Source organism: Culex pipiens, chromosome 1, assembly GCF_016801865.2.
Source record: "Culex pipiens pallens isolate TS chromosome 1, TS_CPP_V2, whole genome shotgun sequence".
NCBI lineage: Eukaryota > Metazoa > Arthropoda > Insecta > Diptera > Culicidae > Culex > Culex pipiens.
Window position 1 is genome coordinate 79,337,067 of NC_068937.1, and position 16,519 is coordinate 79,353,585.

General features: G+C 36.7%; 3 protein-coding genes across 3 annotated transcripts; 1 reads left to right on the plus strand and 2 right to left on the minus strand.

Annotated features, from left to right (window-relative positions):
- Positions 1-2,372: 2,372 nt before the first annotated feature.
- Positions 2,373-4,489, minus strand: LOC120430102 (UDP-glycosyltransferase UGT5-like). The gene is made up of 2 exons (XM_052710797.1): positions 4,056-4,489; positions 2,373-3,992 (listed from the first exon to the last, which is right to left on the minus strand). Exons 1-2 carry the CDS (start codon positions 4,303-4,305, stop codon positions 2,671-2,673), a joined length of 1,572 nt encoding a protein of 523 aa, XP_052566757.1. The 5' UTR covers positions 4,306-4,489; the 3' UTR covers positions 2,373-2,670.
- A 4,951-nt stretch (positions 4,490-9,440) lies between these two features.
- On the plus strand, positions 9,441-13,669 carry LOC120430105 (UDP-glycosyltransferase UGT5-like). The gene is made up of 4 exons (XM_039595191.2): positions 9,441-9,653; positions 9,731-9,818; positions 9,942-10,127; positions 12,508-13,669. Exons 1-4 carry the CDS (start codon positions 9,492-9,494, stop codon positions 13,626-13,628), a joined length of 1,557 nt encoding a protein of 518 aa, XP_039451125.1. The 5' UTR covers positions 9,441-9,491; the 3' UTR covers positions 13,629-13,669.
- On the minus strand, positions 13,632-15,075 carry LOC120430100 (protein SHQ1 homolog). Its single transcript, XM_039595187.2, has 3 exons — positions 14,865-15,075; positions 14,623-14,800; positions 13,632-14,567 (listed from the first exon to the last, which is right to left on the minus strand). Exons 1-3 carry the CDS (start codon positions 15,020-15,022, stop codon positions 13,647-13,649), a joined length of 1,257 nt encoding a protein of 418 aa, XP_039451121.1. The 5' UTR covers positions 15,023-15,075; the 3' UTR covers positions 13,632-13,646.
- Between the last annotated feature and the right edge of the window lie 1,444 nt (positions 15,076-16,519).

Below are 16,519 nucleotides of genomic sequence, written 5' to 3' on the forward strand. Positions count from 1 at the left end.
ATGATTTTTAATCGGAAAACGGAATGCATTTTCGGATTCTTTGGACAATTTTCCACTAGGAGAAGGTTAAATAAGTTTGTAAATAATAAATAATATGTGTTTTTGAAACACAATTAAAAAAAATCTCCAAATTGATAGGCAATTTCAGATAAACAAATTTCATGTAAAATGTGAAAACATGTGATTCGGTCTTCGAATTCAGTATAAAATGCAATATAAATCGATAATTTTATAAACAAAACTATTTTTAACAAATTTCAGACTTTTTAACAATTTTACCTAAAATGTATATGTATTTTGTTAAAAAGCTTATAAACTTAGTTAACTAAATATAAACATTGATTTTTTTTCTTACAAACTATATCAGCTACTTTAGTGATGGTACATTTAACGTACAAATAAAGTTTGAACATCTTAAATATGATTTTAACAAGAAAAACTATGACTATCAAAGTCACCCCGGAATTAAAACTAAGAATTTTTAACGTAACTATTTTTCTAAACACTATTGAAAAAACTTTTTTTTTTCGAAATAGTGCATGGGCTTTGTGTGGCCTACCCCAGTACATGTTTTAAAAATAATAATCTTGAGAAAAACCTTACCTGTTGGAAAATATTATGAAAACAAACTGAAATCCTATCAAAGTCACCCCGGTTTACGGTACGTAAATATTCGAAAATCTGTATCATTTGAAGAATTTTCTGATCGCTTTGGTGTTTTGTGCAAAGTTGTAGGTTTTGACGAGGACTATTCTGAAAAAAACATTCCAAAAATCCGTATTTTTGAATTTCATTGATAAGCTTTCAGGGACAAAACCCCTCAAATGACACGCATGCCAAATTATGGTGTCAATAATAAACTATAATAATAATAAAACCCCTCAAATTTTGAGTCATAGAGATGTACGGACAAAAATTTAACCGTAAAGTTACAATTTTTATAAAAAAGGTGTAACTATTAATTTATACGAATTTTTTTTTTTTTTTTCATATGTTTTAGGGGACGTGAAATTCCATCCAGGGTAAAAATCTTTAACCAAGTTTATTTTAAATGTGCAATCAAAAAGTACTTTAGGGAAATTTTGATAAGGTGCACCTCGTTCAAGTTAAAGCCATTATAGGTAACGTTAAAAAAGACACAGTATTTAAATTAAAAAAGCTCATGTTTGTCAATTTTTAAACAAATATTTTCAAAAAGCTTAACAAATTCCCTTCATTTTGCCTTTTTAAAACAGCGCCTTTGATTGCTGATATTTTTGATCACCGATATTTCGGAAACTAATTTTGAAAAATTAAAAAAAAAATGCGAAAATTTCTGCTTATTTCAATAAAAATTAATTGAACGTTTTAAAATCTAGCCCAACATTTGAAAATGTAAAAATAAGTGTTTTTAGCCCTTACAAAAAAAATCGAAATAAATTTTATGTAAAAACGCAAAAAAATTCACAACATTTTCAAATTTATATTATATGTTTTTAAGTCATTTTTTTCTTAAATCATAACTTGATCAAAGATTTGTTGCTATTTCTGAAATTTTCTAAGAAGATGACTTGTTAAATCCGCTAAAACATATCAAAAAATTAAAAATAGTATTTTTTTGGAAATCGATTTAAAGTGACAAAAAGTGATTTCAGCAATCAGCAAAAAAAAAAACTTTGACGAAGACACCAAAATGATCAGAAAATGTCATTCCTAAGATATCGATTTTCGAATATTTACATACCGTTTTTGTATGGATAGCTGCCAAAAATGTAAGGCGAAGCCCCAGAATTCAAAAAATGAAATGTCATGAAATCGGCCGATAACATTATATTTTTATAAAAACTGGATGTTTCAGTAATTATTTTTCAAAACAGTATTAAATTACCACTAAAGTGACCATTACATTTGATAGGATTGTCAGATCTTCAATCTTTATGACGGGTTGGAAAGGTTTTTGAATACCCTTCAAAAAAAATTATAACAAGACGGGTTTTCTTACAAAAACCAACCTTTTTACAATCTTTTGAAGCCAAAATCGTATGTTTTGGCATAACTTTCAAAGTATTTAACTAAACTTGCTGATTTTGAAAAGAGACTTATGGGAACCCAAGACGGATCGCTTGGTCAAAATGTGTTCAGCAAATCCGGAGATAATTGATTGATATTTTTTGTTCACATCCCTATAACACACACTTCTGCTCAGCACTTGATTCTGAGTCGATATACATAAGTGAAGGTGGGTCTAGGAGGTCAAATTAAGAAGTTCATTTTTCGAGTGATTTAATAGCATTACCTCAGTAATGTGAGGAAGGCAAAATCTGTGTTCACTAATCTGAAACAAACATCGTTGTTTTTGTCTGTCAATCCATATCATTAATTGTGTTTTTTTAACTAAAAAAAATATATTTATTTATTTTTAGTATTTCTATTCTTTTAATTCTTTCTTTTTCTTACTATGTTTTGGTTTTCAGTTTCATTACATATTTTTATTACTTATTTGTACTTACTATTTTAACATATTTTTAGATTTCATGGCAAGATAAAACGGAGGACATAGATTCATGTAAATTTTACAGAATTAAATTAATCCCACAGTCTATTTCGTGTGCGCTTTCAATTGACCAGATAATTGTTTGCGCTCATCAACCCGCAATAAACTTCGATCATCATCCCCTCTTAAAATTAGCCTCACTCGCGTTTATTTTTGGCACCACTTTTCCCCTTTGACGTCGAACCAAATAATCCTAACACGGATCTCACCACCCGAATTACAGCAGCCAGCATCAACCCCGCTAATAATAACATCAATCCGTACACGTCCAACAGGTTCCGCTCGGCGTAGGACAGCTCGGTTGCGGCCGAGTGCAGCTGGGGGGCGCCTCGATGTCTGATCACGTACTCGACCCAGAATACGGTCGTTTCCGCCGGGGTGGCCATTTTGTCCCGATATCGGTCGGAGATAAGTCTAGCGTTGGTTGTGAAGGAGGGGTTGGCGAGGACGGTTCGGATGGCTTCGGAGATTGACTGTTGGGACAGGTGTTCGTACTCTACGCTGGTTCCGTAGCCGGCGTTCTGGGCACGTGCCATGTTGAGCCGTTGGTCACCGTAGATGGGGACGCCCACCATGGGTTTGCCGTGGTACAGAGATTCCGTTGAACCGAGGAGGCCACCGTGGGTGATGAAGAGTTTGACGTTTGGATGGGCGAGGATGTCGTTCTGGGGCATCCACTGCTTGATGAGGACGTTCTTTGGTTTGTTGGGGAGGCTTGTGTTTTCGTACTTCCAGAGAACGTTTTCTTTTAGTTGGGCGAAGGCGCTGATGAAGGCGTTGCGTTTCTCTTCGGGGAAGTTGCATCCTTTGAGCATGGAGCCCATGCTGAAGTAGATGACGCCGTGTTTGGAGTTGTCCAGGTAGTCTTGCAGGTCTTTGGACAGCTGCTTTGGTTCGTCCATCTGAATGCCGCCGATTTCAATCATGTTCGGGGCATACGGATGTGGGAAGCTCAAACTGAAGTGCTGATTCAACAGCACTAAGCTTGTATTTTTTCTCTGCTGTTCCAACGAAACAGTTGCATTGGGGAAGTACTTGTCGTACATCGCTTCTTGGCGAGGCAGGAAAACATTCTTGTAATAGAAGTGATCTACGTTCCAGAGCAGCGTGTTGGTGACACGCTCCCAGAAGCTCATCCGATCGGTATAGCTTAGGAAGGTGTGTGGAATCTGGGAGTACGGATACGGCGTTCCGACAAGCTCGTTGGCCCACAAAGACGCCCCAAAAGGAGAAAACACAATCAACGGAGCCTTAAAATGCTGTGCGAATCCGTACAGCACGTCGCTCACGAAGCATTCCACAATTACGGCGTCAAATGACTGATTAGAAGCCAGAAATTCTTTCACGTTTTCGTGTGTCAGAATCATTTCCGATAAGGCCGGCCCAATCTCGGTGTACAGCTGATAAAGCACGTTCAAGTACGGAGCGTTGCGGTACTGGAACAGATTCGGCGCAGATCCTAAACGGCGCACAAATCATCAATTAGCTAGTGCCCAAGGTCAATTTCACACCTCAATCTTACCTCCTTTATCGAACACTAACTCTTTCAACTCGATGGCGCGATAGTTGCTGGGCGCATCCTTCCAACGGTGTGCACCGATTACGGTTACGTCGTGTCCAGCCTGGGCCAGAGCCTTCATGATACCTTCTCCGATCGCGTAGTGGGACCATCCTGCCGAAGGTAAAACTCCCAAGATCCTCGCACCTTCCAACGGGACGACCAACCCCGCCAACAGCACCACAGCTATCACTCCTAACCGCCGTCCGTTCATTATCACAGCCAAGTAGGAACTGCATCCAAGACGCGAGACAAATCACTGCCACGGTCAAGAAGTATACTAAATATAATCGACGTATATACTAACAATCAACGCCCGGCCGCCACATAAACCACGAGGAGCTCGACATCACCAAAGAAGCGACTAATTCTCACGTTTTGTTTGCGCAGATTAGAATGCTTTCTAACTGAACGCTGGTGTGGGTTTGCAACGCAACGTCACACAATCGTTGACGAATGAATTGCAATTGCTGATAAGAGAAGGTGCTGAAGGATTCCGCCAGACGAGAGCGCGCGCGCCAATATTGACCGGCCGTGTCTATCACCTTCAGCGAGGTGTTTCGGATCACGTGTAGCGCATCTGGACGAAAGTGTTTGAATGGGTTTACTAATGAACATGTGGAATGGATGTAAGGGCATCGGCATTGTTGCAATTGGGTGCACTTTTCAAACAGCAAAAAGTTCCGAAAAATCGAAATAAATGCAATTGAACGCCATTTAAATGTACTTTTTGCAATTCCGTCGTGAAACTACTTACTTTTCCTGTCATTCTTGAACGACGAAATAGCCTACTTTTCTGTACCAAAAATAACAGAATCGAATAGCAACACTTTTCAAAATAAATGCTGAAAAGATCTACTTTTCAGCACTGAAATGGGTGCTGAAAAGTTGAACTTTTCAGCACTTGTTTCGAAAAGTAACACTTTTCAATTTTTTTTTTGATTTAAACGATTTATTGACAAAATACATGAAAATTCGACTTAAAATTTCACTCAATGGGTGTTTTTCGAAATTGCAAAAAATGTTGTATGGAACTCGTTGCAAAACATGATTTTTTCAGCACTCGTCGTATTTATCCAACTCGGTGAACCTCGTTGGATAAATGTACGACTCGTGCTGAAAAAATCCTCTTTTTGCAACTTGTTGCATAAACTACTATTTAAATATCAGCAAGACTTTTCATAAAAACATACCTTTTCATAAAGAATGAAGTTTTATTATCGAGATTCTTAGATAATAAATTGAAAAAGTTACTTTAAGATTCCTTGGCGGCATTGCCGCCGGCTAGTCCAAAATGTTGGGGGGCACTATTGATTCCCGGAATTGCCAGGTAGGGGTGGAGCTTTAATGATAAAGTTCTTCGTTTTTTTTCTAATTTGTACGTTTATGCAAAAAAAAAACAAAAACAATATAAATAAAGTATGTTGATTGGAAACATTCTTTCAATATTCTCACTCTTCTAACAAATTGTTTTGTAAAAGTATTGATAAAAACGTGCTTGGTCACTTCTCAATAAGCTAATTATTACTTGATATTCGTTGGAAATGTTTTTTTTTTAAACTGTTAGGCCGATGCAAATATTTAAAAAAGTTTTTGTCCCTCGGCCCTGGCCGAGGTCAAGGGGGGGGGGGGCAAAAAATAAAAAAATATAAAAATTTAAATAACAAGCCATAGTTTCACATTTAAATGAAAAAAGTGTTTTAAAATGCATTTTACACTACTTCAGTTGTTTTGCAATCATTAGTTTTCAAAAAATCTAAGATCTGACAAAAACAAAAATTGTATCGAAAAAAAAGATTTTGCATCGAAAATTTTCACAAAATCATAAGATTTTTTAATAAACCCAAACATGCTAAAAATGATTTTAAACGCAGAAGAATGTATTTTAATTTGATTTCAGCTGGTTGCACTTGAATTTTCATTGAAATTTTGAAGTTTATTGTAAAAATTTTTTTTTTGCCCCCTGATTTTTCGGGCCAATTTTGAAGGGGGTGGTGACAAAAACTTTTAAAAATATTTGTACCAGCCTAATCTAAAATTAGATGCCCGATGTAATTATTTCTGTATCTGTAAATATAGGTGCGAAACAGAACATTTTGCTAAACGGACTAATATCACCAAACTGATATGAAGGAAGCAAAAATGAAAAACAAATAAATTTTCATTATTATATTTGAATTACTTTTAATAGGATTTTTGAGCAATTCATTTATTTTAATTTTAGTAGAATTTTTTAAAGAAAGATCAATATCGTATATTCGGTTATCCATGATAACTGTGATAAGCAGGATATTTCGATAAATACAACTTTGTTGAATTTTGCATTATTTTTAAATAATACGAGGTTCTTTTGTGGTTTTGGTTTTTTTTTAAATAAGTTTTTATGTATTTCAAATAAAAAAAACTAAAGGTGAAGGAATGTTCAATCATTTATACCTGTTACTGCATTTTTTTCTAACGTGAAAAGTTCTTCAAAAATATTTAAACTAAGCAAAGAAAAAAAAATTAAATAATTTCTGCAAGTTTGAGAATTTAATAATTTCTGTAATTTCTGCAAAGTTTGTGAATATGTTGAAAATTTATTTGATTTCGTAACCATTCTCCCCTACGATAAGCTGATTTTAAAGAAGGGTAATTCTCTACCAACTCACACAGCAGTTGCCCCGACCCCTCTTCGATTTGCGTGAAACTTTGTCCTAAGGGGTAACTTTTGTCCCTGATCACGAATCCGAGGTCCGTTTTTTGACATCTCGTGACGGAGGGGCGGTACGACCCCTTCCATTTTTGAACATGCGAAAAAAGAGGTGTTTTTCAATCATTTGCAGCCTGAAACGGTGATGAGATAGAAATTTGGTGTCAAAGGGACTTTTATGTAAAATTAGACGCCCGATTTGATGGCGTACTCAGAATTCCGAAAAAACGTATTTTTCATCAAAAAAACACTGAAAAAGTTTTAAAAATTCTCCCATTTTCCGTTACTCGACTGTAAATTTTTTTGGAACATGTCATTTTATGGGAAATTTAATGTACTTTTTGAATCTACATTGACCCAGAAGGGTCATTTTTTCATTTAGAACAAAATTTTTCATTTTAAAATTTCGTGTTTTTTAGAGTGTAACAATGTTCTACAAAGTTGTAGAGCAGACAATTACAAACATTTTGATATATAGACATAAGGAGTTTGCTTATAAACATCACGAGTTATTGCGATTTTACGAAAAAAAGTTTTGAAAAAGTTGGTCGTCGTCGATCATGGCCGTTCATGGTCACCCGCGACAGACACGGACGACGAAACAAAGAGAAACGCAAAAAGTAACTTTTTCAAAACTTTTTTTCGTAAAATCGCGATAACTCGTGATGTTTATAAGCAAACCCCTTATGTCTATATATCAAAAATTTTGTAATTGTTTGCTCTACAATTTCATAGAACATTATTACACTCTAAAAAATAACCCTGCAAAGTTAGAAAAAACACGAAATTTTAAAATGAAAAATTTTGTTCTAAATGAAAAAATGACCCTTCTGGGTCAATGTAGATTTGAAATTTACATTAAATTTCCCATAAAATGACATGTTCCAAAAAATTTTACAGTCGAGTAACGGAAAATGGGAGAATTTTTAAAACTTTTTAAATGTTTTTTTCGATGAAAAATACGTTTTTTCGGAATTCTGAGTACGCCATCAAATCGGGCGTCTAATTTTACATAAAAGTCCCTTTGACACCAAATTTCTATCTCATCACCGTTTCAGGCTGCAAATTATTGAAAAACACCTCTTTTTTCGCATGTTCAAAAATGGAAGGGGTCGTACCGCCCCTCCGTCACGAGATATTAAAAAACGGACCTCGGATTCGTGATCAGGGACAAAAGTTACTCCTTAGGACAAAGTTTCACGCAAATCGAAGAGGGGTCGGGGCATTTTTTCCCGATTTCGTGTGAGTTGGTAGAGAATTACCCAGAAATGTTAAATTTATGCACATTACATTAATTTAAAAATTTCCCACAAATTTAATGAATTTAAAATTACTTAAACTTTTATTATAATTATCGATTATTATTTAAAACAAACCAAAAGAAATCTCAAAAAATATAAATTGTGCATGATTCTTGCTGAAAGTTGTGCCATTTTTGTGACAGTTATGCTTCTACCAAAAATCTGCGAAAATTCAAATTAATTCATGTTACTTATCTTTCTAAAGTTGCACGTCTTTATCCGTTTTTGTGGTCTCAAAAATCACATTTGCAAAAAGCATTCAAATGCAAAACTAAACGCTGTTAAATGAATTCGCAATACAAAAATGACAAAGATTATTAAAATTTCTAAACTACAAAAAATACAAAATTGTTTCAAAAATTTATTTTTTGGTGGCTCAAAAGTTGCGGGTTTTGGTCCCATGAAACATATAAAAAAATCTTGAAAATAAAAAAAAATGACGATTTTGGGAAACTTACTTTTTGTGAAAAAATAGCTAATAAAAAAATTGGCAAGATTTTTTCCGTGTATCTATTTTTTCTGAACCATCCTCATCAGTAATTACAACTTTGCTTTGATCAGAAAATTCCTTCCAAAGGTTACAGATTTTCGAATATTTACATACCATTTTTGTATGGACAGCTGCCGAAATTGTATGGAGACTTGTATGGGTTAACCAATGACACAAAATAGCTTCTTTGGTCATAGGGAAGGTCCCCAAAAAAATTTGATCCAGATAAAAAAATACAAATAAAATTTATTTCCGGTTTTGGCTCATTTGTATTTGCTGCATTGCTATAGTCCAGATTCACAAAATCGATGCCTCTGTGCTCTCTTATGCTAACTAGATAGAAAAACCAGCAAGCTAGGAACAAGAGAGCACAGAGGCATCGAAATACTGAATACTAAAATCGTAGAAAATGCATTGTCATTTTTGGTTGCGCCCAACGCAGCTGTTCCAGACAAAAAATGTGAAGAGTCACAATTTTATATTGGGTATCATTAGTGAACTACATTCATGATAGTATCTTATCATTTAAAATCTTACGCAGCTAGAAACGTTCACAGTGAAATACTCTTAATCCTTATTCATAGTGGTATTTATAGGGTAAACGTACATGTCTTTGGAATTTAACTTTTCTAATAATGAAAATAAAGCATTCAAAGCAGACCGAAAATACCGGTACCTTTCAAAATGAGCATAGCTCCAAGAAATGATCCGTCTACCTTTATTCTTCAAATATTTTACCAACACCAATCATCATTCCAGCCTGGAATTAGCTAGATTCGTCGTACACACGCAAAAAACCTCAGATATCCAACAGCGGCAACTGGTTTTCGGTCATCAGCCGGTCAGAGTCAAATTTACTCTGGCGATGGTCAGTCGCGTGGTGAAACCGTGAAGAGCGTTTTATATATCCTACAAAGATGAAGAGCGCGTGGCTGCTGGTTGTCGGCGGTCTTTTGGCCATTTCGGCCTTTTCCGGAACGGAATCTGCCAAAATTTTGGGAGTTTTTCCCACCACAGCCCGATCCCATTACATTGTGGCTTCGTCGTTGATGAAGGCACTTGCCAAGAAAGGTCATGAGGTTAGTTTGTTTCAAATTTCGTCTGTAGATGCAATAAAATAGCAATTGCACTAAACAAATCACCCCATTTTCAACAGGTGACCGTTATCAGTCCGTTTCCACAAAAGAAACCGATTGAAAATTTTCGCGATGTCACCACAACCAAAATTTGGGAGGCGGTCAAGCGTAAGTCAAGTGATAAATGAACCTAGCGTCGTAGATAAGTGTGCGCAAATGAATGAAGAAGACAAACGAAAAACACCTCAAAAAAGCTGCTAAATCATCGCCCGTTCTGTTCTGTAATTCCAGCGCTGACTTCAAACATGCTGAACTTTGCGCAGATGGGAGCCCTGGAAAGCATTAAGAAGACGTACGCTTTTGGGCAAACGGTTACGAATGAAACGTTGACCGATCCCGCCGTGACGAAGCTGATCAATTCTAACGAAAAGTTTGACCTGATCGTGCTGGAGATCTTCATGAATGACGCAATGCTCGGTAAGTGGAAGTGTGCGGTGAGAAGATGGCAGTTCAGTTCCGTTGGGTTGGGAGGGTCTTATTGTTGACATAGTTGGGTAAACTTGTCGACAAGATGGGATGCTGCAATAGAATGTTCTTTATCAATAGAATGGCTACGATAATTTCGCTAGATCGCAAAAATAAGTGTAAAATTGGTTTTCCTAAAAATGGTGAAGTTTTGGAGCTTTGGTGCCTTCAGAAGAGTTGTTGCAAATGGAAAAGGGCAACTTTTGGTTTGGTTCAAAATTAGGGTGGTTCACGATTAAGGTGATTTTAGAAATCTAACTTTTCAGGAATAGTTTTGGGATTTTTTTTTTGTTTTCTTGAAACTTGTTGAGCTCGCCAATCCAAGCAACTTTGTTGAAGAAACCACATTATATCTCGCAATCTACGCCTTCTATGACCATATTTAGAGAAAGCATCTGAGCAAACCTTAAAAAATCAGTTTTTTGAGCATAGCAATTCAGGGTTAAGTTTGAGAGTAAAGTGATGTTCGGGGCACTTTTAACGCTCTAGAAATCGAACATTTTTATTTTTTGACAAATCAATTTGGATTTGCATGAAGGTAAAAGAGATGCAACTCAAATATCTCGAAAGGACGCAGGCCAAATTTTAAGCGCCAGGTTGAATTCGAAAGAGGAGATCTAGCACTATAAACGCTGAAAAAATCCGAGGGGCATTTTTCTATAAACTCGAGATATCTTCATTTGAAAATGTTCAAGGGAAAAGTGTATGGGACCACCCTAACAAAATTCAAACAAAATGTTCAACTATATGTTTTTTCATGTAGTTTTGCCCGCTGAATCTGCTCTCAGAATTGAAAATTGTCATAAAAACACAAAATTCGACCAAAAGTCGATTTTTTTTATGATTGAATACTTTCAAATTTGGGAATTGTGCCATTGAATGATGATTGTTAGGCGAATTTAGAAAAAAAATCAAATCTTTTCACGATGGCAAATTCGATACAACGTTTGATATTTTTTATAGTAAAACAAGAGCTTTACAAAAACAATATTTTTTTTAGTCAAAGCTTGTCCTTACGCTTTTGCACGTATTTCTGTAAAGCTAAGCCATTTTGCGCCCTAAATACAATTTTAAAAAATATATAAAATTTCTACAAAATCCAGAATATGGAAATTTATGATTTTGTGAAAAAAAAGATAATTCAAAAAACGATAATTTTATTTCTCGGTGTACCTTTAAGTTTAAGTTGTTCTTGTTAATAACAACTTTGTCGAGGAGACCAAAAGGATCAACAAATCCTATCTCAAGATACAGCATAATATATTTTTACTTAATTTGTATGGAGACTTGCCTGAAAAAAAAAACATGTGAGCTTTTTCTTGAGCTTTTTGGGACTCATAATTGTAGTATAAAGTGTTTACGAATCTTAATTCGTACTGAGTCATTTTAAAAAAAATGCACAAACTTGTTAATTGATTTTTGTGATGCAAAAAAATAGCTAATATATAATTTCTCAGTATCGGGATTTTTGCAATATGATAAATAACGATTCAATACAACAATTTAAAATGTGTTTTTTTCCTTTTTAAGGTCAACTGTTAATATTCATTGAAAAAATAGTTATCAGAAAAATCCAAATGTTCATATGTGGCGGACCTTGACTTTACAAAGATTGCCAGATTTTTTTTATTTAAAGATGAGGTTGATACGAAACACACAATGACTTATTGATATCGAAAAAAAAATTACCTTGAAACAGAGAAATTAACTTACATAGCATTGCAAAAAAAAAACTAGATTAAGGGGATTGTTATGCTCGAGAGAGGATATGTAAATTATACTTATCTTGAAAACACAGTAAAAAATTGTGTAAATTTGGAAGGTGTAATTTTGGATGGTTGAATATTATCTCTTTTATGATGTAATTTTACTTCAATTTAGACTGAAAAAGCGACATTACAACAGAAAAGAGGTAAAATTACATATTTTCAGAGGTAAAATTCCACATTTTTTTCTGACATTGAAGATGTACCCCTTTCCAGATGTAATATTACCATGATTTTTTTTCTTTGAAGGCTCTTTCTAAAAAATAATAAAAAGAAACAATAACTACTAAGTATACTTAAGTTACACTTTCTGAATAAGAAGATTAGAGAGGCATTGGTGTATTCAAACTTGAGCATCGAATATTGAACATCCAATGACAAAAACAATTTCAAATTTTTCAAATGTTTTTCTGATTAGTTTATTTAATTTTGCTTCGAAATTCATAAGTTTGTAATTTCCCGGAAATCGAGAGGTCCAAAAAAAATCAATTTCCCGAGAATTCCCGCTCGTCACCCTCTAATTACAATAAACCAAAAACTTATTTTTTTTTAAATTTCGTCCCCAGGCTTCGTCCACCACTTCAACGCCCCGTGCGTGGCCATGTCCACCTTCGGCGCCAGCAAGTGGACCACCGACCTGGTCGGCACCCCCTCACCTCCCTCCTACGTGCCCAATCCGTTCCTGAGCTTCACCGACCACATGACCTTCAAGGAGCGCGCCCTAAACACCGTCATGAGCGCGGTGGAAATCCTCGTGGAGAACATCTTGGACCGACCGGCCCAGCTGGAGATGTACGGCAGTGCGTTCCCGGATCCGAAGCCGGACCTGTACGAACTGAAGAAGCGCGCCGTTTCGTTGGTACTGCTGAATACGCACTTTTCGATCGGCTATCCGAGGCCTTACGCGACGAACATGGTCGAGGTTGGGGGAATGCACATCAATCGGGTGGCGAACTCGCTTCCGGAGAAGATTCAGGCGATTATGGACAACGCAACGGAGGGGGTTATTTACTTTTCGATGGGGTCGAACATTCAGGGCAAGGATATGCCTCCGGCGAAGCGGGATGCGTTTTTGAAGGTGTTTTCGGAGTTGAAGCAGACGGTGCTGTGGAAGTGGGAAGACGAGAATCTACCGAATAAGCCGGACAATGTTGTAATTCAGAACTGGTGGCCGCAGGATGACGTTCTGGCGCATCCCAATGTGCGGTTGTTCATTACCCATGGGGGGTTGTTGAGTTCGACGGAATCTCTGTATCATGGGGTGCCAATTATTGGTATTCCGGTGTTTGGCGATCAGCATCTGAACATGGCCAAGGCGGAACGTGGCGGCTATGGACTGGCTGTTGCTTACCAGGACATTACCTATGAACGGTTGACGAACGCCATCCAAAGCATCCTGAAGGATCCCAAGTACAGTGAAAGTGCGAAAGCAATCTCTCAGCGGTACAGGGATCAGCCGCAAACCCCGCTGGAACTGGCCGTATTCTGGGTAGAGTACGTCATCCGACACAAGGGAGCTCCCCACATCCGGACCGCGTCGATGGATCTCGGATTTGTGCAGTACCACAATCTGGACGTGTTGGCTATGCTTCTGGGAGTTCCAATGTTGATCTTGTACCTGCTGGGAAGACTCATTTGCGGGAAGAAGAAATCCAAAAAGACGCATAGTTCAAAGAAAACAAACTAAATAAAGCCAAATTTGTACTCAGGGTTGTATTTTCAAGTTCATCAATTTGTCCAACACGCTTTCTTCCGGTTGTGAAATCACCTCCTCGTCACTACTCTCGGTCTCCGTCTCGCCCTCACTCGACGAATCGTCATCCGAGTCGGTTGAGCTATCATCCAACCGGCCAATAATATCCCGGACAAACTTATACACAACAGCCTCTTCTCCAAATCCCAGAGATTGCTCGTGTACCTGCGGCAGAAGGGCCGCAACATCTTCCACAACTTTGCGAAAACCTTCAACGGGCGCGCAAAGCCGCACAAACCGGATGTAGTCTTTGACGTAGTAGTGGTTCAGCACAGAGCAATCATTTTGCATGAAAGACTCGTAACAGTACATCAACTTCTCGAGGATCCAATCGTTGAAGGCTTCCTTCTTGGACGCATCTACCAAGCGCTGCGCGCAGATTTGAGCCAGTTCTTTGCTTCGAAACAGCGGGTAGACGCAGGATCGTCGATAGATCGCAGTCAGCACAGCATCCACGGAGTTGAACTGCTCAAAGTACGACAGCGTGGCCGATATCCGGTGGATGTTGACGTGCGAAATGGCTTCGTTCAGTTCGTTGCTTTGCAGCAGCTTGTCGTACAGCACGGCCAGCAAAACGTCGAGTAGATTTAGTAGAATCGAACTGTCATCCGCTAACGTTCGATACTGATCGAGGTTGTCCTTCTTGTCGCTGAGAATCACTTTGATACGGTAGTTTTGATCTTCGGTGAGCTCCGCTTCCAGCGGTATCACCGCGGAGTCCAGCCCAAAGCAGTCGATCATGCACTGAACGTGATCCATTCCAAAGTGTTCCGAACTGAAGTCAGTCTTTTCGTCTGACAATCGCTTCTGGTGACGTTCCTCGTTGGAGAATCGTTCCGGATTCGATAGGGATTTGAAATCTTGGTTGTTGATCTGGAAATGATCGCTCATTAATGTTCTGGTTCTACTCAGAATCTCAAAGACTTACAATATTCAGCGGTCCACTGTACCAATTGTTGAAGCCATACGCAAACAACGTTTCAGAACTTGACTCAACCAGTTCCCTCGTCACCAACGGGATGTGGTAACAGATAACCCCCTTCTCGTAATCAATCCGCTCGGGAAAACCCTCATCCTGCCGCCGCAGATCACGATCCACATGAATTCTAAGTAACACCAAGAAGAGTAATAAGTCCCGCAAAATCTCTACAAAGACGATCGAAACCTCACCTCACATGGTACGGCGGTGCGGTGAACACGAGCTCCCGGTCGTGCACTTCGAGGGCCAGCGCGGTGTCAGCGTGTTCCAGGTCCAGGTCCGGGGTGGTCACCAGGAGCACGGCGTGCGTATCCGTGTACGATACCGAGTAGGTCACTGAATCACTCATTGCACACGAAGTTTTGGAGGGGGGATTTTTTGCTGAACCTATGGGGATTGGAGTGCTGATTCGAACGCACGCCGTTTTGTTTATGTTTTTGTTATCGGTGCTACTGAAAAGCAAAGGGTCTATCCGTAAAAGGTGACGAAGTCGGAAGGCCAGGCGGCGTAACGCTGTTCTGAGTTGACTAGGGTAACCGTTTTTTGGCATAAGAACAATTTTAAAAATTTGCTCGATTTTTATTTAGGTTTTTTTGTTTCGATCGAATTTTATCTTCATTTCCAGTTTTCAATGAGGCCGTTGCAAATATTTTTCAAAGTTTATGTCGCCCCCCCTTCAAAATTGGCCTGAATAATCAGGGGACAAAAAAATATTTTTTCGAAAAAATTCAAAATTTTAATGAAAACTAAAGTTTAATCAACTGAAAACCAGTTAAAATGCATTTTCCCGCATTTAGGTATAATCATATTCAGCATGTTTGAACTCTTTTGAAAACATTTTAAATTTTGTACTGTCCCACGCAAAGTGTTTTTTTTTTGCGAAAAAAAAAATCCGTCAATACCTTGATATTTTCAAAACTAATGATTGGAAAGCAACTGTACGCCTGTAAAATGCATTTTAAAACACTTTTTTCATCCAAATGTTGAAACCTAGGCTTGTAATTTCAATTTTTATATTTTTTTGTCCCCCTCCCTCGACTTTGGTCAGAGTCGAGGGACATAAACTTCAAAAAATATTTGCAACGGCCTAAATAAAAAAAAGAAATAAGTAATGTAAATGTAATGTAAATGTAATGTAAATGTAATGTAAATGTAATGTAAATGTAATGTAAATGTAATGTGAATGTAATGTAAATGTAATGTAAATGTAATGTAAATGTAATGTAAATGTAATGTAAATGTAATGTAAATGTAATGTAAATGTAATGTAAATGTAATGTAAATGTAATGTAAATGTAATGTAAATGTAATGTAAATGTAATGTAAATGTAATGTAAATGTAATGTAAATGTAATGTAAATGTAATGTAAATGTAATGTAAATGTAATGTAAATGTAATGTAAATGTAATGTAAATGTAATGTAAATGTAATGTAAATGTAATGTAAATGTAATGTAAATGTAATGTAAATGTAATGTAAATGTAATGTAAATGTAATGTAAATGTAATGTAAATGTAATGTAAATGTAATGTAAATGTAATGTAAATGTAATGTAAATGTAATGTAAATGTAATGTAAATGTAATGTAAATGTAATGTAAATGTAATGTAAATGTAATGTAAATGTAATGTAAATGTAATGTAAATGTAATGTAAATGTAATGTAAATGTAATGTAAATGTAATGTAAATGTAATGTAAATGTAATGTAAATGTAATGTAAATGTAATGTAAATGTAATGTAAATGTAATGTAAATGTAATGTAAATGTAATGTAAATGTAATGTAAATGTAATGTAAATGTAATGTAAATGTAATGTAAATGTAATGTAAATGTAATGTAAATG

What these genes read in the sequence shown, in the direction of transcription:
- LOC120430102 (XM_052710797.1), bottom strand. Translation starts at nt 4,305, where the DNA reads ATGAACGGACGGCGGTTAGGAGTGATAGCTGTGGTGCTGTTGGCGGGG. An exon ending in GTTAGTGTTCGATAAAGGAG is followed by an intron (nt 3,993 to 4,055) that starts GTAAGATTGAGG and finishes TGCGCCGTTTAG; the next exon opens with GATCTGCGCCGAATCTGTTC.
- LOC120430105 (XM_039595191.2), top strand. Translation starts at nt 9,492, where the DNA reads ATGAAGAGCGCGTGGCTGCTGGTTGTCGGCGGTCTTTTGGCCATTTCG. An exon ending in TTGCCAAGAAAGGTCATGAG is followed by an intron (nt 9,654 to 9,730) that starts GTTAGTTTGTTT and finishes CATTTTCAACAG; the next exon opens with GTGACCGTTATCAGTCCGTT. An exon ending in AATTTGGGAGGCGGTCAAGC is followed by an intron (nt 9,819 to 9,941) that starts GTAAGTCAAGTG and finishes CTGTAATTCCAG; the next exon opens with CGCTGACTTCAAACATGCTG.
- LOC120430100 (XM_039595187.2), bottom strand. Translation starts at nt 15,022, where the DNA reads ATGAGTGATTCAGTGACCTACTCGGTATCGTACACGGATACGCACGCC. An exon ending in GCACCGCCGTACCATGTGAG is followed by an intron (nt 14,801 to 14,864) that starts GTGAGGTTTCGA and finishes GGTGTTACTTAG; the next exon opens with AATTCATGTGGATCGTGATC. An exon ending in ACAGTGGACCGCTGAATATT is followed by an intron (nt 14,568 to 14,622) that starts GTAAGTCTTTGA and finishes GATCATTTCCAG; the next exon opens with ATCAACAACCAAGATTTCAA.